This window comes from Natrix helvetica (genome assembly GCF_964273705.1).
Source record: "Natrix helvetica genome assembly, chromosome: 1".
NCBI lineage: Eukaryota > Metazoa > Chordata > Lepidosauria > Squamata > Natricidae > Natrix > Natrix helvetica.
Genome location: NC_138548.1, coordinates 202,942,872 through 202,965,807, shown reverse-complemented (window position 1 = coordinate 202,965,807; position 22,936 = coordinate 202,942,872). Strand labels below are relative to the sequence as shown.

Here is a 22,936-nt window from a genome sequence, read left to right as displayed (position 1 = left end):
TCAACATTCATCAGGGAACCAGATTCAGCTCTCAGGAATCATGGGACTTCAAGGCCAGAAACAGAATTATTTTACAGATTTATTCTATAACAGTTATTCCCCAGCTCTCTTCCAAAGTTCTCAAACTACAGGCCAAATTCTCCCCATCTCGCATTCTCCTTCTTGTGCCCTACATTTCACGCATCAGAGTGTCAGAGTGAAATATATGCTCAAGGTCATCAAAAGATTCACAGTGCTGAGTAAAGAATACATAGATGTGCCATTCTTTAATTAGTCCACCATTCCATAATTGGGGGTGGAGGGGCTTTAACAATTGTGATCACTTGTGGTCAACTTAGCTGAGAATTCTTAGGCTTATAGTCATGATGCATCCGGAAGGCACCAGGTTCAGAAAAGATGGGTTACAGATTATAGAAGCATGGGAAGACAGGTGGGCATGTAGTTTATGGGAGTTTGTGTAGGATTATCCCACCCCCACCCCCCAAACAAAATATGTCCCAAGAAGGATTTTCTATTCCTCCCTTTGCCTAAGGTTCATTCCACTTTTAATGGAAGGTTGTTTATAAAATGTCTTTGCAAGTCAACCTTGGCTCCAGGGCTTCTGAAACAAGACCAGGAAAACATTTATGATGGGAAGGCAGAGAAGGAGGTTTTGTGGGAGGTTGTTGAGATAGTTGGTGACAGGGCACTTAATCTTTTCATCACAAAGCCCTTCTGTCTATTCAATTCCCATTCAAATGCAGAGATTCCCCCCCCCAACCCACTCCCCATGGGACACAGATTTCCTGCCTCTTCCCTCCTCCTGAGACTCTTCCCAAAAACTATTGATATGCAGGAATCTACACTAAGGTAGAGTAAGCCTGGCCTCCCCGGCTTTCATCTTCTTCATCCATCCCTCCAAGTCATCTTCCACCATCAAAATTGTGAAGCTGAATTTTGCTCCTTTCCCAAAGTTTCAGCTTGTAAAGACTCATCCCATCTTCAGACTCATCAAAATGTAACAAACAAAAACTCTCTTACGAGATTGCTACTGGTTTAATGGGAAGGGGTATGTCACCTTTATTTTTTATATATAAAAAGAGATTATGTTAGTTATGATGTCCAAATGCAAACACAAAGGGGAAAAAAATCAAGAGAAACCAGGAATAAGAACCAAAAGAGATTGATGGGTGGTATCTTATCCACATCTATGCAAAAATAAATCCCATCAAATTCAGTGGGGCTTTTTTCTGAGCTTCAAGGTTGCAGCCTAGAATGCTTATTTGAGGATTGGATTGTGTCCAAAATGCCCAAGTCAAGATTCAGAGGGAGTGCAATTAACAAAAATATAGTGAAAAGTACTCAAACTAATTGAATCAAATTGTTGATTTTTGCTATAAGGCCAGACACAGTAAACTATCCAATGATAGAATTAGAAGTACTCAAATTGTATCTGTGGCTATTTCAAAAAGTAACAACTTTGAGTAGATATTTCCTTCTTTGTTGGAATAGTCCATAAGCCTGTTCGCACTCATAGTTTACAAAAAACCAAAATTATATCATCTCAGTAGTAGTAAATGTCAGAATTTACCAAAACCACTCCTTCACATAAAATAGATTTCAAGTTAGCATCATCTAATCTTTTTTTCCATACATACAGAATCTAAGCACCTCCTTCACTAATTCCCATGCAAATTTGTCCTGCAAACCTAAAAATCTAAAGGGATTAATATATTAGCATATTAACAATACTGTATTGTTCATTTGCTATTTTTTTCTCCCCAGAGGAAATGAATGAATTGAAACACAGCAAAGTGAACTGAATGAAACAGAATGAGTCAGAGGAGGAGGAACATGGGGCTGTCCCATACTTGTAAAGTGGTGCAAAGAAGAAATACTTCCAAATACTTTCAGCTGAAGGGCAGAAAGAATTTCTTTTGATTTTCTAGTGGTTCTCAATGGGAACATAGTCTACCAGTTTATTGATGGGCATAGAGGGCAGACCTTACTTCCAGCAACAGCCTCAGCCATATGCCAACAATAAATAATATACAGCAATTATATGATAACTCAGCTTTAGTAACCTAAAACCACTCCTCCATGATCCATGCAATAAACCTGCAATGTGGGTCAGTCAATTCAATTGCCTGCATGTTTTCTATTGCAAACCACCATGCATGCTTCTACATGCATGGAAGTACATGCATTGCAAACCTTTGTTGTTTGTATGTTTTGTTTGTTTGTTCTTTTGGGGTTTTTTTAATCCTATTTTTATTACTTTAGGAGTAAGGTGGTGAACATAACTAATATTTCTTCCTCCTCCTATTTTGCCCAAAAGTCTGTGAGGCGGGTTGGGCTGTGAGGGAATGACTGACTCAAAGTTACCCAGCAGCTTTCATTCCTAAGGCTGGACTAGAACTCACTGTCTGTTGTTTTGTAGGCAAGCACCTTAACAGATCTCCCGGCCACATTTACATTTCCCTCAAACCATCCCAGGGTTAGCTTTCTTTGCACAGCCTTAGCAATATAGTGGTCAGACTAACAGCAGGGAAACCCTCTTGCTAGTTCTAGCTGCAGCCACAGAAGCTCACTGGGTGGATTTGGGTTTGTTTATTTTTTCCTCAATCCAGCCTACCTCACAGAGTTGTTGTTCTGGAGAAAATTGCAGAAAGGAGGGCTATATGTATATTGCCTTAAGCTCCTGAGGGAAATGCTTCATATTAATAAAAATCAGCATTTTTTTGTTTGAAAAAAAAGGATTACATTTGATCACACATTGTCCCACAATTGTTACACCATTCCACCACCATCATCTCCATTTTTGTCTAGGTATGGTGGAACAATCCATGCCTAGCTCAGTGTCAGAACCCAGTTTTCACAGTGTGAGAATGAAGAACTACTGCACATTCACCATTCCAGCCTACCAACTAGATAAGACTTTTGCTCCAAAAATATAAAGACATTTTGGCGGGAAAATCAATCTCATCCCATACATCAGTTTCTTGCCTTACCAAATGTGGATGCAGGCAGTATTTTAAGATATATTGGGGATGTAGTTAGCAGGGAGCCCACTTAGTTACGACTTGGGAGCATTGGGATGGTATCAAGGCCCCATTTAGCTAGGAAACACAGTGTGACCCCAGCATTCACTATCTTTCCAACTGGTCAGCCTAACAGGGTTGTTGTGAGTTGCACCAAATTTCTTGGGGTGAAATGCAACAAAATGTAGGATATTTCAACCTATTTTAACACAGATGCAATGGTCAGCTGAAGAATTAAGAGCAGCCTTCATGAGCATCTACTCTTGGCAATTAAGGAACCTCTAGAAATTTAGGGAAAACCCGAAGAGAAACTGGAACCATGATTTTCTCAAAACATCAGCATTATTTGTACTGCCATCCCTGAGAGGTTAAAGCAGATCTGTATCTCTGACTCCAATTCAGCAATCAATAGCAGGGATATTGGGGCACATATAGTCTTGGGAACAACAGGGCTGGCTTCAAAATAAATCTGCTTAGAAAGCTAAAGACTTAACAATGTGAATGAGAAGCTGGAATTTGCTCAAGAAACACCCAAAATGTTCCAGCTGATTGCAAATGGAATGGCAATGCTCCTTCTCTTCCAGTTTGCCTGGATCCTTTTTATTTCTATATGGATTTCAAGGTCAAAATTTAAATTGTGAGGGTGTTTTCTATGATCTACTCTGATTTTATTCAGGATTACTCTGAAAAAGGCCCCAGTTAGTTGCAGGCAAAAGTTTGTTCAGACAAAATGGGACATACTAATTATAATCTATTCTGTTTTACGGCTTTTAGGGCAAATAATATTACTCAGAATTTGCAAGCTCCCAGATCTCTGTGTGGGATGCAGAGTTTTGCCTAACAAAATAATCTCTGCAGCTGTTTTTCTTACCTCTAAGAGGTAAGTTTCCATCTGATGCCAACTTGTAGTTGGATTTCAGCCCTTCACCTTCACTCCACAACTCTGAAAAAAATCTGAGTCTGTTCATTCAATTCTCAGCCTCTTCGATTTGAGCAGGGAGATCCACATTTACTAGGAAGGGCGTAAAATCCTCTGTGCATCTCCCAGTATAAGCTCTGAGAGCCCTCCTCTCAAAGTCCAGCGTAGCCCCTTCAAATCTTGTGGCAAGCAGGACATATTTGGGGATGTGAAGAAAAGCAGGGTCCCTGTGAACAGTTCATTGCATGCATTTGTGATGCATCTTTGTCAGTTCAGATTTTTGTGCTTTAAAAGTTTTCTCAAGCTTCCCCCCCCCCCCCACTCATGGCCCCTACTAACCCTGCTTTTCTTCTGTCTGGGTCCCATCACTGGTGAAAAAGATTCTCATTTACAGACTTGGCTTGCAAATAGAATACATGCTTTTATTTATTAAAAAAGCGCAGTAATGCAGTTTTACAATGCACAACTACTTACGTAATTTTGACTGTAGCTCATTGGTCAATTAATATAACCCAGACAGTGGCTGCGTTTCTGACATCAACAAGGCAATATTTGCAGTATAAGTCACTTTACTTTTCTGCACGTCATGGGTTCTATTGCATGTTTCACCTGTGGCCCCCTTGAAATATCTATCTAAATGTCTAATGTTTGAAACATCTAAATAAGGTACCACTGCCTTAAAGCCAGCAACGCCGTCCTGCAATTCTGGATGTAATGGTAATAAACTTCCCTTCCTCTTTAGATACCCATGAAGGTTACCTCACTTCTTTCACAATGTGGTAAACTATCACTGGCCATTGAGTTGAGTGCAATCCTAGACTTTCTTCCTGAAAATTCTGTTCTGAGAACTTTAAATCTTCTTGTGAACTCTTGCCACACTTGGGAGAACTGTATTCCTTTCAAGGAATATCTATATCCATTTTCAAGTAATCAGTTAGGCCTGTAATTCCAGAATAAAAAATGAAGGGGGAAAAAGGCAAGTGCACTCATGCACACACACAGGGGTGGGTGGGGAGGAGATGAATGTGTATAGCAAAGTTGTTTTATCAAATAAAGACCCCTCTCTAAGAAAATTACAACGCACTAGAAAACACTCCTGCACACTAACCAGTGAAACCAACAGGAGATGTGCAATAGTCTTGCTCACTTCCACTGAGGTTGCAAAAGAGAATTTCTGAAGGATGCCCTTGTGCAATTTTACTTGGTGCTCCAATATTAAGTTGGGGAAAAGGAAGATCCGGTGTGTAAGTTCTCATTGCTTCCAAAGATGCCCTCAGGCAAGCTGACCACAACCACAGATGGTTGATCTAGGAAACAGATCCAGGCATTTACTTGTAGGGCAGTTATAAAGATGAGTGAGACATTCCGCATTCTTTGTATACTCAAAAGGAACAAAAGGTTACGGTATTAAGGGAGATTGGGTTGAATGGGATCTTAGTCAAATTCGATTCCCATTTCCACCCTTGTGAAATCATGACTAACTCATGTATTATTTCAAGATTTAAGCAAGGTTCTACCTGCATTAGAACCAATGTATTGAACTTATATGAAATTCCATCTTGATCTAACTAGCTGCCTTTTCCCATCAGCATTCAAACAAGCATTCATTCTTCAGAAATGCTTTTCTCTTGACCTTCCCCAGTTCTCCCTCCTCCCCCACCTCCCAGTTCAAATCTCACCTTTATTGATCTGGCATTCATACTATTTCATTCAAGATGCAGGGAGACTGTGGTTTGTTGGGAGGGGCAGGGTGGAGGCAATCTGCACCTCTTCTCACCTGCCAGTATATTGGACATCAGAAGCATGTTGAACCAGGTCAAAAGTCCACCTAGTAATCTTACGTTCTCCTAAGTTTCTAATCAGATCTTTCAAAACAAAAATAAATCAGGCATGGTGGTTCTTCCATGTTAAAAAAAATCAAATCAAATCAAAGTGAAATACTTAACTTTGGACCTGGAACTTTCATATATACCCTATGACTGATCATCACGGATAAAACTTATCCTTCGTAATGTGTTTAATATCCTTTTAAAGCAATTACCACTTCTTGTGGCAAAACATCCCATGAGTTAATTATGCAGGGAAGAAATCCTTTCCTTGGTGGGAGGGGGTTGAGAAATTGACCAGCTATTGTTTTAGCAATCTCACCCCACCCCACCCCCACCCCCATTGGCCCATTTGTGTACTGAGGAGGATGCTAGACTAAAAGAAGAAGACTTGAGTTCAAATTTTCACTCAAGGAGAAATGCACTGGGCAATGTTAGACCATGCACCTAATAAAAGTTGCTATGATGATAAAACACCAGTAGCAGGAAAATTAGAAGTGGAATCTTGGATTGAAGGGTATCAGTTGGAATAAAAATACGAAGAAAATTTTGACAAAACTCGGGGAATTTGCTTTTACAGTATAATGTATGCTGATTTCATTGCACTTTCATTTCCCCTTCCTTACATCCCCACCCCCTTCCAGTTGCTCAAGAATAGGCTCAAATAAAGCCAGCAGGAGTAGAAAACCCACTAGATGACTCCCATATAAAGGGAGAAAGAAGAAACTTTAAGATTACAATTCCATGCCCTGAACTAGGAGAAGATCTTTGGAATTCAGTGGAGAATATATATATATTTGTGTTACAACCCCTGGTATGCCAAAATTGTCTCCCTTTATTTATTTATCAGTACAAATACAACATATATATATATATATATATATATATATATATATATATATATATATATATATATATATATATATATATATATATATATATATATATATATATATATATATATATATTCTTACACACACATATATATATATTCTTACACATAAAAATTAGGGGGAAAAACCCAAGACATGCTTTATTCTTTTTAATATGAAGGAATAAAATCCTGCCACAGAGCATTTGTTCTAACTACTCAAAACCTGCCTATTCTAACAAGGAAGAAAATTGATGTCACCTGTCACCCATTTTCTAATACACCACATCAACAAGATGCCACTGAAAGGCAAAAATCAGTTTTATATGATTGGAAGAAAGACTTCGGATCAGGCAGTGATTCCTTAAATCAGTGAAGGTGTAGTTGGATTTCCTTGGGGGAGGGGGGCAGGGAGAGAGAGAATTAAGGAACATGGAAATAGAACCCATCAAGGAAGAGTTTCCTAATTGTACACTGTCCCAGAGAGCAACAGAGTTTCATGGTCACCCTGAGCTTCATACGGCAGACCAGGGCTTTGTTAACCTTGGCAAGCATAAGCTGGCTGGGGCATTCTGGGAGTTGAAGTCCACACATTTTAAAGTTGCCAAAGTTGAAAAGCATTGCAGCAGATTGATGCTCATGGATGTACTGGAACTACAAGACTCCATTCTGGAACTTCTAGCTCCAACACTTTTCAGTCACAAGCTCACTACCCATAGAACAAGGCAGGGGTGTTGTTTGGGTGGGAAATACAAGGAAAAATGTATATTGGGTATTTCACTGCCTTGAGCAATTTTATAAAAATAATAAATGTGGGATATAAATTAAATAAATCAATAAACACATAAATCCCTCATCCCATGCAATATGATAGACCTCATAGAATAAAGAGAAATGATACCTTCTATGCCCCATAGAAACTGTAGAAAACAACTGAAGACATAAAATAGGATTTTCCAATTTTGAGTTGGTCAGATATGTTGGCTTTGACTAGGAAACACTGAGAGTTGAAATTCAACACATATGGAGCACACTAGAATGAAGAAAAGTGCTATAGATTTTAAAAGCTTATCACTCTTCAGAACTCTCAATGATGCTACACCTACTCTCTGGAGCAAAGTTTAAGCAGTGGCAAGAAACAAGCACTCTTTGGGGAAGGAGGGTGTTCAACACTCCAGCACTATTGATCAGTCCCATTTCATTCAAAAGAGGGCATTAGATTATATCATCAATTTTTTTTTAAATGCCAGACTCAAAAAAATATTTTGAGAGAAGCCAAAGTTTAAGGGTATGCTGTCAACAGACTGCAACTGAAAGCAAACAATGGAACTAAAGTAGAAAGAAATAAGAAATAATTAGGGGTGAGAAAATCTGGGGTTTTTTTCTTTTTGATTTTTTGCAGATGAACAAAGAAATAGCAAGGATGCTCTTTGGATAGCAAAAAAAAAATGAAGGCCCTGGCTAGAGAAGAGTTTTGAAATTTCTGTAATTAGTGATCACAACTGGAAGAAATTTTAATTTATTTAATATTCCTTGATTAATACTGCCATAACCAATGCATATACCTAGGAACAAGGGAAATGCACATACATTCTGTACAACTGAGCTCTAGAAAAGTACCTACATCAACTTTGCTATGGCATCTGGAGAATTGATATAAATTATCTGAGCTTCAGTTTCTATGGCTAAAAGCCTACATCAGAAGAATGCTGTAGAATATATTAAAGATAAATGAAATAAGCATGGGCATCCATACATTCAATGTTGTTATTTGAGCTAAATTTCTATATCCTTTGGCCTGTTCAACCAATTTGGGAAGAATATACCTATATATTGCAAAAATAAGCATCAATTGTAGCTGGGGAATGGCAACTCTTTTGGCCACAGAAGGTTAACAAGTCTTAAAGGTCATGGATAAGACCCAAAGGTTGAATTTCCCCCTCAACTTTGCCCCAGTACTTTTGCCTGGCCTTTTCAAATGCTACAAAATCACAAGATTTGGCTTGATCACCTGAATATTTGTAAAACAAAAGCATTCCTCAACCATCAAGCTAAAGAAAGAATGGCCCATTGGAATGGTATGGGCGGGAATATTCATGCCTAAGGCTTCCTGTATCATCCACCTTCCTGGATGGGGTGGGGGGGGGCGGCTTGACCCATTGTCTCCAGCCATGGATTGAGCTATCTGCCCTCCATCAACTCTTTGATTGCTTTACCTCCTTCCCCTAATCCACTCCTTGATCAGACAAGGGTTTGGTCAGGGGAGGGGGAAATGTGGGTGGAGAAGGGATCACAGCTCTTGAACTTGATTGGAGGAGGAAAGCCAATGGTGGGAAGTCACGAGCCAATGGCACCCCAGAAGTCCCAAGCTTTATAAAGCGTAGCGCACTGGGTGGACAGCACAGGATCCCAGAAGAGAGACTTCACTGCCGGCTTTGCCACGATTGGTAAGCATGAGAGGAGACGCGGGCTCTGGGGGGCGCTGCTTTGGAGGACTTTTCCAATTGGAAAGGGGAGGCACGCGGGAAATTTAAATTCCTGGAATTCTTAAAAAAGGGAGTTTTTGGCGGTGGGGCGAGAGGTTGCAGGGACAGTCCCAACAGATCTGCTGCTGGGCTCGTTATCTCCGCTCTCCCGAGCACGTGAGATCTTTCCAGCTTACCTATCTTTTGACCTTCCAAAACTATTTATGGGGACCGGGTGGAGTGAAGGCAAGCTGGAAGCGGAAATTGGTACCCTTGGTTTTGGTGAACGGAGGAGAGTCAGGCCAGCAGATATGACATTTCTTCTCTTTTTTTTACCCCGACCAACTTCCCCCCCCTCAAGACCGCTTCAATGTCGCTGCTGCCCGCGCTTGAATATTGACAAGACTTCACAGACTGCAACTGAAAAGTTCCTTCGACGGCAGGAAGAATGCGAAAGGTGATATAGAGCGGGCAATCTGGGAAGCGGGTGGGTGGAAGATCTGGGGAAGTGGGAAAACTGAAAGCCGACCCCTTTTTGAGTTGGGTTGAGGACCACGTGGCTGGAGTGGTCAAAGGATCAGCTTTGTGGGGCGAGAAAGTTTCTTGGATCGGTGCTACGTGGGTGGAAAGATTTTTGGGCACCCGGACATACAGCTTAACTCAACCTGCAGATCTGAAACGAAAAAGAAAACCCTACAGACATTTAAAACGGAGGAGTGCGGTCCTGCGCATTTGAACACCTTTTTCAGCTGCCTCGACGCCACCAATATAGTTGCACTGCCTTGTAATCTTAAAGAAGAAAGTGCTTCCTTGTATTGGCGTCGTCTTGGTCACGTTGTCTCCATTGCGTGCCGGGGGGGGGGTGTTGTGTGGGGTGACTGTAGTGCGTCATATCCCAGAAAAGGGCCTTTCCGATGGATGTTTTTAAAACTTTTAAAACTCGTCTAATCCAGGTACCTTGAGCCATCCGCCCGTCCATTGGCCACACAGCCACTAAGTAGTACGGTTCGTTTCGAGTTTATATCACCCCTAGTGGGAGAAAACGGGAATGGCGGCCTTACGCAACTTTTTTAAGACGGCCAAGTCGCGCGTACTTTGCTTCGTCCGTATTTAGCAGCGGCGGATTCGCACGTGTTTTAAAAATCAACCGTCCCCGTGTAGGCGACCTTTCTGAACCGGTGGTAGAATTGCATCGCGCCATTGGCTCACAACAAATTTTTTGAGTTGCGGGCCGAGGTCAACCACGGACCGCCTATTCGCAGTACTCTCCCAAATAGGCGGCCGGCGAGGAAACGCCGCGCCCGGGATCGTTTTAAATCGTTTTATTTCGTAAGTTTTGTCGAGCTTAGTTTTTTCCAGGAGCTGAATCTATGGGTGAAAATGCTAACCCAACGTGGCCTCCTGAAGCCCACGCAGACAGTGGCACTTTCTTGTAGTAATAAATTCAATTAAGTGCTATATTGTTTGTGTGGGATTTGGGCCTGGCAGAACGACAAACCCAGGCATCTTATCACTTTAGCTTCTTTAAACTGCAATGGATAAGAAATGCATTCAGTCTTTTTATGTTCTCTAAAAGTCTTTTCTTCTGTCTGCAGAACTCCCAACAAGCCAAGAGAAGCGTCTCCATGATCCCATCTCGCTGACTCAGCCTTGCCCAGATATGGGCACTTTCTTTTTTCTAATCTGGAAAGTGCTTCATTGTTTGGGTGAAGCTCCGGCTCAGGTTCACTCCAAACTGGATTGTGTCTTTTCTGGTGTCCCATTTTAAGATCTTCATAGTTCCTGGAGACAACTTCACCAGGAGTCCTTCTGTGTCATATGTGCTCCTAAGTGCTCTGTGATGAAGTGGTTTCTAGGTGGCTCAAGACAACTATCCTGGCCTAACTTGGCTTGCACAACCTTCTGGCTGGGTGCAGCTCAAACTTTAGCACTTTCATGTTAAAAGCAACTCTGTAAGTGCTACATTGTTTGGGTAGCTCCCAAATCAGGATTTTCCAAATGCATGGAGAGAGAGAAAAAAGTTCTGCATACTTATAATAGCCTATGCTTTTATTAAAATACTTTTTTAAAAAACCAAAGAATTGGTTTTATAAAATTTCTGATCTATAATATGTTAAATGTATCTCATTGAATGCAAAATGTTAAAAACTGTATCCTGTATATAATGTTGCAAGTTATAAATAAAATTGCAATAAACTTATCACCTGTGTTTGATTGGTTAAATGCTCATAGATAACCAAAGGGGTAAATATGAAGGGTCTCTTTTATTTTCAGTATTTCAACTTGTTGCAGTTGGGAGTTTGCAACAGAACGGGTGCTTGCCACATTCTAACTTAACTAAAGCTTATTCCATAATGATTTTTTAAAGTGCCACTGAGAAAATGTTCATAACCATACCTATTTCTAATGGCTAGCCCACTAAACCACCTCCTTTTGACTTTAAAAGTTTAAAAAGCAACATTTCATAGTGTGCATTGTACCCTTCCCTGATCAGTGTTTCCTAGTGCTGAGAATTCTTACTATGATGGCCTACAGATTTTAAGGAAGACTAGTTTAACAGTCTTGCTTTTTGAGTTTAAAAATTCATAAGAGAGCCAGATGTGCACATGAATGGGAAATATTTTCAAGACAAAATTGGTGGTTTATCTTTGGATAACCCTCTTAATTTTTAGCCACCCATTTTTTTTGAAGATGTAATATGCAATGGGATTTGTCACTTCACTCTTATTGCCAACAATCCCAAACTTGGTTAATATCACCAAATTAAGTGGATGCATATGGTAGGCTTCAGATTTGTTACTTGTCACTGCCTTAATCTAGGGATTAGGCAAATTATGGAGGTGATTTCAGGTGGTCATTAGAATCACAATACTAAATTGTTCAAAAATAGTAAACTTTTAAAAATGCCAATTCAAAGGTTGCGGCCTTGACATCAGAACAACTGTCTTGGTTCCTTTTATCTCTTGCCTATTGAATTGCTAGAAATTTAAAATGTCTTGGGAGAATCATATCAACATGTTTTTAAAAGCAGTTTTAAGTCATTAACGTGTTTTTTAAAGAAGTTTTATCTGGCAATTTTTATCTTTCATGAATTGAAAACTGGAACATCACAACTCCCAGTCCAAACTTACACATGAGTTTTTAATAGATGTCATTTCAATCATATTGCTTGAATAAGCTTTTTTTATACCACAAGATCTTTTTTCTCAAAAGTCCAAGCTACAGTTGCTCTTCTGGTAAGGGACAATCCAAGAGGGTTTTTTTTTTTAGTTTTTTTTTTAAATCGGGTAGGGTTGCTTAGCTTCAGGAAGGCAACAGTCCCAGGGCTCTTCAATCATTTTCATGGCCTTTGGTACCTTCTTTTTTCTCTCAGTCTCTCCTTCTCATAGTTTGCATCCTTTCAACCAGCCAGACAACTGTAGACCTTCACAATTTTCTCTCCAACCCATCCTGAGAGCAAATGAGGGGGGAGAGGAGACTCCTATTAGCACATTCAACCTAAGCAAATAACACAAATGGCAAGACTACAGTTTACCCTTTGCATATTCTCAAAACAAGAGCAATGCAGTTGCAAAGCTCAATGAATGGCTTCTTGAAGAACACTTAGCTGTTCAACCCAAGAAATGCAAGGTGGACAAGTCCTATCTGCAGCTTCACAATTATTGCTGGGCCAGGCAAAAGGAACTGCACATGCATTCATGCTTATGACATGCAGTCATCCATGCCTTGCATATAGCACTCGTGTCTGACTTTACGCAACCCCCTCAGTCTAGTAGCAACATTAGAAAGAACACGGAATAAATGAGTCTCCAGTTCACCAGAAGCTTGTTTAAAGATCACTGGATTCCCATTGTAAGAAACAAGCAATTTTAAGCAGACAGGAAAGAAGACTAATGTAGCCATTATAGGTAGTCCTCATTTAATGACCACCATTTGAACCAGCAACTCAGTCATTAAGTGAATCAGTCATTAAGTGCAACCACAACTGTGTTTATAATCTTACTTCAGTTTACCTTTGCTTTACAGACCCAAAAAAGGTCCTAAATGTGAGTATTTGTCACAAAATTATTTTTTCATCACTCATAACTCTGAACAGCCATTAAACGGGGCAGTTGCTAAACAAGGACTATCTGTATATTGATTGTGGGGATGCAAAAATACCAATTTCTTTGAGGTTAGTTCTGGTAACTACTTGTGTCCTTTCATTTAATTAACCTTAAACGTTTTATTTCTAATGCAGACAATCTCAGCATTTCTAGCTTGACATTTCCATCATATATTCCCAGCCAACATTGGTGTTTGAGATAAGAAATCCAAATAGCATGGAGTATTACCACAAATGGGGAAAGATATACCAGAATATAATCATTGGACTGTGATCCAATATGTGCCTACCAATGTAGTTTAGCTTGACAAATGCAGTACTAGAATGCTAGATGTTCTATAGGGAGAACGAGATATGAATTTTCACAACACTAGATATGAGTTTTCCTTGGTTGAGGATCTTTGGGATTGGAAGAAGCCTGTGTGGAACTAGAACAGGTGTTGTCTAGATTGTCAACAAACCGTCTTGAGTATTCAATAATCAATCTAATCAAGAAGAGAAGCAACCTAGAACTAAGGAGAAATTTCCTGATAGTTAGAACAATTAATCAGTGGGACATCTTGCCTCCAGAAGTTGTGAATGCTCCAACACTGGAAGTCTTCAAGAAGATGTTGGATAGCCATTTGTCTGAAGTGGTGTAGGGTTTCCTGCCTAGGCAGGGGGTTGGACTATAAGACCTCCAAGGTCCCTTCCAACTCTGTTTTTCTATTTTCTATTCCATTCACAATTAAGAGGGAAGGGCTAGTCTCTGCCATCACTCCTGTCCCAGTTGCCCTGCCCTACACGTTGGATAAGTCCTTATAACTCACATCCTAATTGCCTGGGAGACTCCATACAAAAGAAGAGAGATTTGTTAGGAAAAAGAAACTCCTTGGCAGACATCTTCCCATGCACACTGATAGGGCTAGTTAGCAGTGGCTATTCTCCTGCTTCACAAGGTTGCAATTGTGCAAGTAGCTCCAACACAGGGTTAGTCCTGGCTTTGAATTCCTACTCACAGTAGTTGTGCTATGTGTTCAGTAATCGAAGCTCATTTCATCTTTCTCACAAGATAGATATGGTAGTTGGAAGGATACAACAGGAAGGGAACATGCTTACTATCCCAATCTCTTTGGAGGTATAAGATAAGATAAGATGGTCTATGGCAGTGGCTCTTAACCTGGGCAGGGGCCGGGATGTCATTACAGGGGGTCCACAAAGGCTTAACAAAATGTTATGATTTAAATCTTGAGTTAAGTCAGGGGTGTCCAAACTTGGAAACTTTAAGACTTGTGGTCTTCAACTCCCAGAATTTCCCAGCCAACCCTGAGTTAAGTCTTGGGGGTCTGTGGCCCCAAAAGGTATTTAAAGGGGGTCTGTGGTGAAGAAAAGGTTAGGGAACCACTGGCCTATGGATAATATTAACAACAGCCAAAATATTGCCAAATTCAGGTGCTAAAATGCAAATTCGGTGACGCCACATTTTCAGAGTAGCCACTAGATGGCATCAAGTTGTAGTGTTCAAATATTGCAGAGAAAGGGTAGGACATTCTCTTCATCAATTACTGTAATGGTGTTCTTAAAACAATAGTATCGGGCTACCACTTAATGAGAAGGAAGGACTCACTGGAGAAGAGCCTAATGCTGGGAAAGATTAAGGGCAAAAGAAGAAAGGGACAATAGAGAATGAGGTGGCTGGATGGAGTCACCAAAGCACTCGGTGTGAGCTTGAATGGACTCCAGAGGATAGTAGAGGATAGGAAGGCCTGGAGGAACATTGTCCATGGGGTCACGATGGGCCGGACACAACTTCGCAACTAACAACAACCACCATATCTAACCTGCAAAAAATCCATAAAACCCACTAGATGGCAAACAAGAGTCAGGAATTTCTTTGCAGTTTTATTGCTCCCTCCCTCTCTTCCTCTTCCTTCCCTCTCCCAAGCTCTGACAGCAGATGATAACGGTACAGGTAAGCAATTTATAGATTTTAGATATTTTCTAGGAGAAGTATTACGTGCTGTTACCAGGACTGAGAATTAATAAGTGTTAATCAAATACATGGAGCATTAATCTATGTAGATTAGAGATAACTTTAAAAGACACTCAAAAAAATCTAGTGATTTTCAGCAATTATGTTGTTTTCATTAGTATGAAATTCCAAATCTATTATTCTGAGATGTACTCAATTAAGAAGAGATTTTTTCATTCTGATATTTGTAGATCTTTTTTTTTTTTTTTTAAGCTGTCCTCTTCTTCAAGTTACCGTGTGTCATTATTTTGGTATAATATACATACAATTCATTTTCTTTCTGTTAAATTATGCTTTGGGTATTTTCATTTATTACTTGGTTAGTATTCAGAAAACTAAGCTTCATTTGTGTTCAAAATAGCCTTCTCTAACCAATTGTCCTTCTTACGTGTTTGATTTGGACTCCCAAATCCAGATAATATGAACCGGACTATCAGAAAGCTACTGAGTTGTGGAAGATTGGTCCAGAAGATGGAATTAGCAGCAAATGTTGGATATCAGGACAGGGCTTTGATTTAAAAAATAAAAGTCCTCTATAAAACAACAGACAATACTCCTATTTGGGGCTTGGGGGTTCCCCCCCCCCCCAAGTTCAAATTTCAATCCTCTTTCTCAAACAACTCCCAAGGCCATTGATGGCTTTTCTTAAAAACAGAACAAAAATCATGATATCCATGCTCAATGTCTGTGGTGCACACCAGTGGTGGGTTTCCATATTTTTTTGCTACGGGTTCGCTCATGCACACATGCTCACATGCTTATGCACTCGTGTGATGCTTCTGTGCATGCACAGAAGCACCTGGGCAGGTGGGCGGAGCCTACCGCCACCGCTACTACCCGTTTGCCTGATCTGCGCCGAACCCACCTCTGGTGCACACCTGTGTGGCCACACATCAGCCATTGAACATCCACACATAAGACTCATTTTGCCCCTCCGTGTTAAAGATAATGCACTAATGAAGGGTGTCTTTGCAAATCGGTAAGCAAAGGGGGAGAGAGAGAATGAGGGAGAGAGGGGAACCTTCTCTCCTTCAGGAGCTAGGCTGAAGCCTGGGCATCTTCTGGTAGACTCCAGGATGAAGAAGGGATGGACCACTAGGGGGTGGGAGGGATCAAAGCAAGGGGGAAAGTTAAGGAGAGAGAAAGGGAGGTTCTAATGTTCACGCTTAGGAGCCAGGCTGAAGAAAATGTTACCACGGTGTGATTTTTTGATCCCATCAAAATGTTAAAGCACATAGATCTGTACAAGATAATGACAATGATATTAAGACACATAAAAACCACATGGCTTTTGAAATTATCACGGCTAAATTAATTATTTAATGTATACTGCAACTAAGTGCTAAGGAAGCCTGTAGCCCATAGGCTAAGAAAAACATTTTTCTTATACTGAAGATAGTGCTGTATAGTATGACTGTCACATGCAGAAACCAAATTTAGTTGTGAATTGTGCTGATCAAAAGTCATGGAATTCATAAAAATTGACGGCCTAAGGAGAAATTGCAATAAAAAAAGAAGAATCCCTTCTTGAGGAAGTCTGCAAGGTATGAAGAATTCAACAAGGCTATGGATAAAACATTTAGTAAGGAAATCAAATACTAATATGAGTTTAGACAAACTCAAGGGTACAAGTGGAAAATATTCATTGACTGTACGGCTTGCCATTTCCATGAATGCTTTAGTGCTCTCTTCAAAACACCCACAATCACATAGCAAATTATACTACACTTCCAAAAAGACGGGGCAGCAAAAGTTATACTTTGGAATTTGTTGAGTGTATTAACCATGTTGTCTTCCAAAATGTGATGAATGATATTGAATGCCTCTTATTACACATTAATGGTAGGTGAAAGTAGCAAGATTCCAGTTTGTAAATTGTGGGCTCTATCTATCAAGTTTGGCTCCTTTAATACTAAGCGTTACAAAATAGTACTGTATTTGCTGTAAAGATGCAGGTGATTTTCACAGTGATTAAACCATCCATTTTTGTGGTTGTTTTTGAATCATTCTTGACTCCTGCTGACTGCCTAAATAAGTCAGTTTTCTTGCCTAACTTCCTAAACTATTGCTACCTCCTCCTGCCGCATACATATTTCTTACTGGTTTTTTTAGGGGGGTTGCTCTTTTAAATTTAATTTTATAGGATATTGGGGTTTTAAATGCTGTACATTTTAAATTATTTACTTAGCAGTACAGTTCTGTATATCTTTTTATCCTCCTCTTATTTATGTATTTATCCACTTAATATTTTAATTGTTTAAATTTTATAGTCATTTATGATGTATTTTGATATGGACTGTACACCGCCCCGAGTCCCTTTCGGGAGAGGGGGCGGTCTATAAGCGCTAAGAAATAAATAAATAAATAAATAAATTTTATATTTATATTATATATATTTACTGTTTTTAATATGACTGTACACCGCCCCGAGTCCCTTCTGGGAGAGGGGCGGTCTAGAAATTAAATAAAGTTAAAGTTAAGTTAAATGAAAGTTTTCTTGGAAAGATTTTCAGAAGTGGTTTGCCCTTGCCTTCTTCCTAATGCTGAGAGAGTGACTGGCCCAAATTCACCCAGCTAGCTTTCTGCCCAAGTCAGGACTTGGACTTGAGGTCCTTTGGTTTATATCCTGGTGCCTTAACCACTACACCAAACTGGCTCTTTAAACAAAATTCTACACTGATAACACATTGAATCGGCAAAAGATGATAATGCTAAGTTCATTTGGCAAGGACGGAAAGCGAGGATTAAACTAAAGTCAATGCAAGATAGCAAGGAGAGGGGAGGTTTAGCATTACCAAATTGGAAATTATACACATTAGCAGTAGCAATAACACAGGTGAAAGATTGGATAGAGCTAAAGAATAAAAGAATTTTGACCTTAGAAGGCCATTATTTGCAAGCAGGTTGGCATACATTCCTATGGGATGATAAAAATAAAACACACAAATACTTTCAAAAACATTTAATTAGAAGAGCGTTATTGCAAAACTGGCTCAAAATAAAAAAAAATCCACTATGTGAAAATCCCGAATTGGCTATCACCAACAGAAAGGACGATCCATCCAAATTTTATAGATATGAATAAAATGCTAAGATACAGAGACATAATTGATGGACAGGGAAAATTAAAAACAATTGAAGAATTGGCAGAACAAAACATGAAAGTTGACTGGCTAACCTACTTGCAAATCAAAACTAAACAATAATGATACTAAAATATATGACATCGAAACAGAACCACACGAATTGGATAAAATAATTCACAGCTCAGGTAGAAAGATGATAGAGAGAATATATAAATTTCTCCTGAAGCATAAAATGGAAGAGGAAATCATGAAAGAGCAAATGATAAAATGGGCACAGAACTTTGGCTATAATATTGAATTGGATAAATGGGGAAAATGTTGGGGAACAAACTTAAAAATGACACTATCAGTTGCATACAAGGAAAATCAGTACAAAATGTTTTACAGATGGCACCTGGCACCAACAAGGTTAACTAAAATCTCAACAAATACCTCCCCAAAATTCTGGAAATGTGAACATACTACCACTTATGGTGGACCTGTGAGGAGGCTAAAAAATTTTGGAAAAGGATCAAAAAGGTAATAACAGATGTTAAAATAGAATGGAAACCTGACGTTTTTTTTATTAGGAATAATGACTGTGAAATATAAAAAAGAAATTCAGTATTTAATATTACATATAATTACGGCGGCAAGGATTGCCTTTGCCCAGAAATGGAAAAACAAATTAATTCCATGCAAAGATGAAATAATAAGAAAGGTTATGGATTGTGCTGAAATGGACAAATTAACAAAAAAAATCCAGGGAAAAGAAGAAACAGAATACTACCAGATATGAGATAAATGGTATAGGTGGATGGAGGAAAGAAACAAGGATCAATGAAGGAAGACAACAAAGCCCAAAAATAGTAGTTAAGGAGAATTAACACATATATATGTATCCAAGTGGTTTAAATTTACTAGAGGTAACCAGCCAATATAGCAGACAGAGGAGTAAGATAAGAGGGTTAGGAATGGTGAAATGCAAATGAAATATAATAGAAGGGGAAACAATATAAGGTGAACGATATCGATTGGCAATTGCTATTAGAAAGAACAGGAAGCTCCTGTTCGTATTGTATTGTGTAAATGTGGTGTACGTCTAAGTTTTGTGTGTGTGTATTTTACATGTTTGTAAATAAAAAAAATATTTTTTTTTAAAAAAGATGATAATGCTCACTACACATGGGGCATGAGTCACATAGGGAAAATACCGAGGTGTCACAAGAAGGAAATTCCACATCTCACTGAACAACATTGCCTAACTCATTGGACAGTTCTAGGCAATGAAGATGCATGGAAAAATTTGTCTCAGTTGAAGGATATAGAAACACCTGTTTTCACAGTATATGTGATATTCCGTATGGCATCAGTAAAGAAATTGCAATTTGAGGAAATGGTCCAAACTGCAGAATATGAGGTAGTCTTATGAAGACCATTAAACAATATATTTTCCAGTCAAAGAACTAATCTATATAAACCATTAGTGCAGTATTTCTCAAAGGAGGTTGAGAATGGAATAGCTACTGTTGTTGAAAATGTTGTTTTGGCTGAATTGGCAGAAATACTGTATACTGTGCATTACATCAGCCAAGGCTTTGGAATTTGCTAAGGCCAGGATAGGAAGTCAGCCCCAAAGTGAAAACATTATTATTAGCATTGGAGTAATGATACTGTTCGGTGGTTTTTAAGTATGTATGTAACCCAGAGGTGGTATTCAGCAGGTTGTGACCAGTTCTGGAGAAGAGGTAGTGGAAATTTTGAGTAGTTCAGAGAACCGGTAAATGCCACCTCTGACTGGCCCTGCCCCCATCTATTCTCTGCCTCCCGAGTCCCAGCTGATCAGGAGGGAATGGGGATTTTGCAGTAAACTTCCCCTGGAGTGGGATGGGAATGGAGATTTTACAGTATCCTTCCCCTGCCATGCCCACCAAGCCACGCCCACAGAACCGATAGTAAAAAAAAATTGAATCCCACCACTGATGTAACTATCTGGATGGCGAATTGAAAGAGTGGGTGGCATTTTAAATACCAACATTACAAAAGCAAAGAATCCATTTTTGGGAGTGAAGAAATTCAAAATCTGGTATGTAAGTGTGCAAAGATTCTGAATTTGTCACCTGTGAGTCAGGCTCATAATCAAATTTCTGCAGATGAGAAAGATGTGGCAGAAGTGAAAATGCATATAATGAAAAAGTCCATTTTTCCCCCAAAACACAAGTTTACATTTGTTGTACTGGAAAAGATGAAAAATGGCATCCTGAAAACATTGCTTAAAATGTGACCTATCCTATATAAAACTTAGATTCAAAATTGACCTTGATTCTTTATATCTATTAAAATGGATACATCTATCCATATGTATCCATCTTAATAGATATAACCACTTTTTTTTTCTGGAAAGTAACAAGAACACACAACAAAAAATAAAAATAAATCAACAGTTGGTCATGCTGCTATTAAAAATAATCACTGATAGAGTTGATTAAAAACAATATTAAATTCAAGCATTCCAATTTAAGTTACTTTTTTAAAATTGTTTTGATTCACAGATGTAATTTGTGCACAATTATGTACTCCCGTGAATAACATTTTTAACTTCTCATTTTAAAAAAAGTAATAATTTAGAGAGCTTTATACATAAAGTATATTGTGCACTTGCTAGCCCCTACCACCCACCCCCCAAAATAAATCACTGCCTCCTGGCCCAATAATGCTCAGACCAACCCAACTGCTGCTAAGAAGTTATCATGCTTTGTGCATCTGCTTGCCTGTCTTAAAAGGGATCATTGCCCCTGCCCCAAATGATTTTACCAAGATCCCAGGCCTCTGGGTCCTTGTGCAATCCGCATGGCACAGACGATATCATCGTTGATATTACTTGTCAGCAGATCTGCAATAACAGAGAAGATGGTATCAGGTGCTGGACTCTAGACTCCTGTTTCTTCAGAGCTATAGAATTCCTGATGGCCTTCCTCAACCACCTGGTTAGGACACTATTTTAGGGAGACCTTCTAGCCTAATCTAAAGTTCAGCACATCTCAGCCTTACAGCAGTTCCTAGACCAGGGGTGTCAAAGTCGATTGCTTTTGGGTTGTGTTTGACCCGGGGGGGGGGGTCATGGCCAAGGTGGACACAGCCAGTTTGAGATTACTTATATCGGAGATGCCTGAGTGATCTGCCAGTGAAAACGGGCACCCGAGCTCTTTCGGCTGTGATGGTCTCCTGCAACCCTCTGCGAGCAAAACTGGAGCTCAAGTGGGCCGTGTGCAGCCCTCTGCTAGCAATAACAGCACTTGGGTGGGCCATGCGCCCCCCCCCTGGCTCCATTTTCAGTCACAACTGCCTTCTTCAGCCCTCCCCGAGCTCCATTTTTGCTGGCAGGCACCACAGACTGATCCTTCACTGTTTCCAGGGCAGCTCTGCAGGCCAGATCTGGTCCTCAAGTCTTGAATTTGACACCCCTATCCTAGACTATCCAGCAGAGTGGCTTCATAGCAATAAATAAGAGCAGAATTACTCACTGAGTGGTAATTTTATACTTAATACTAACAGTAAGGGCTGAGCTAGATGGTAGTGACCTTTTCTTATGTGGCTGCCAGGCAGCCCAGTTAAATGTCACTGTATAGAACTGAAGCCAACCCACTTGAGAGCTCACCGCTGCAATGCATTTGGCAGAGGTTTGGTTTCCCGTGTTTGTAATCTTCGCACCAAAGGTGACTGTTGATCTGGAAGATGCCATTGCTGGTGCTGCCATCAGCTTCATGGTCCACAAGCGCCGAGTCAAAGTGGCTCTCATAGAAGGCTAAGCAGACCCCTGTAGCATGGAGAAGGAAAACGGGTCATTTGGAACTCTCTTTCCCAATCAACACAACATTAGACCTAGGAAAAGCTTGAGGTTGGCACTTGGAAGAGGTATGCTATTTCATCAAGCATTTCTGAACACACAGACCCTTGCTTATTGTCATGGTTTTGGCTCAACTGTTCATGGGGATAAGTAAGTCACCAGCTGTTCTTAGACTATGACTTCCATCACCTTGTTTATTGGCCACATTGGCTGGATCTGATGGGAGCTGGATCCCAATAGTTAAAGGGTGACATAAAAGTCTGGTTTTTGTCCTTTTCTTTGGAAGATTAGCTCGTAATAGTTTGGATCGTGACTTTTTCGGGCTGACATGTTACTGTCGAAATGTATCCGTCTAGCCAACAGAATTACATTTCTGAATGATGGGTTCAGCTCTGGACACAGGATAGCTCTCACCTAGAGGTGGGGAAATGGCAAAGAAAGGACGAAGCACTCACAATCAGCCAGACTGTATCCACGATATCCCTCCAAGCCAGATTTCTTCAACACTTGGGCTAATTCACAGCGTCCAAAAGTCTTTCCCACAACACTAAATGAAAGGCATATGAGGAGAGACAGAAGCAGAAGATACTTCATCCCTAAAAAACATTGAGTAGAAGAAACACTATCCCAAGGGAAGGGCTGGTAAAGTGAAGGCAGGAGATTCCAGGGTGTCCTATGGGGAAAGAAAAATGCATTATGGACTTTCACAGGCAGTTAGAGATTCAATTCATTCCATTCCATTACATCCATCCATTCATTCATTTATCTTTCCCTTGCTTTCTCTCTAACTGCTGGGACCTGTCACCT

The 22,936-nt window shown here is 39.9% G+C and overlaps 1 protein-coding gene and 1 long non-coding RNA gene across 2 annotated transcripts; one reads left to right on the top strand and one right to left on the bottom strand.

Moving 5' to 3' along the window:
* Positions 1–9,001: 9,001 nt before the first annotated feature.
* Positions 9,002–11,245, top strand: LOC309384095. Its single transcript, XR_014173962.1, has 3 exons — positions 9,002–9,083; positions 9,463–9,558; positions 10,697–11,245. It is a non-coding gene; the product is annotated as an uncharacterized lncRNA (long non-coding RNA).
* Positions 11,246–12,484: 1,239 nt separating this feature from the next.
* LOC309395014 (sperm acrosome membrane-associated protein 3-like) lies at positions 12,485–22,723 on the bottom strand (the record flags this gene model as incomplete). The annotated part of the gene is made up of 4 exons (XM_081958743.1): positions 12,485–12,551; positions 21,097–21,175; positions 21,941–22,099; positions 22,585–22,723. The coding sequence occupies 4 exons, from the start codon at positions 22,721–22,723 to the stop codon at positions 12,485–12,487; spliced, it is 444 nt and encodes a 147-aa protein (XP_081814869.1).
* Positions 22,724–22,936: the final 213 nt, after the last annotated feature.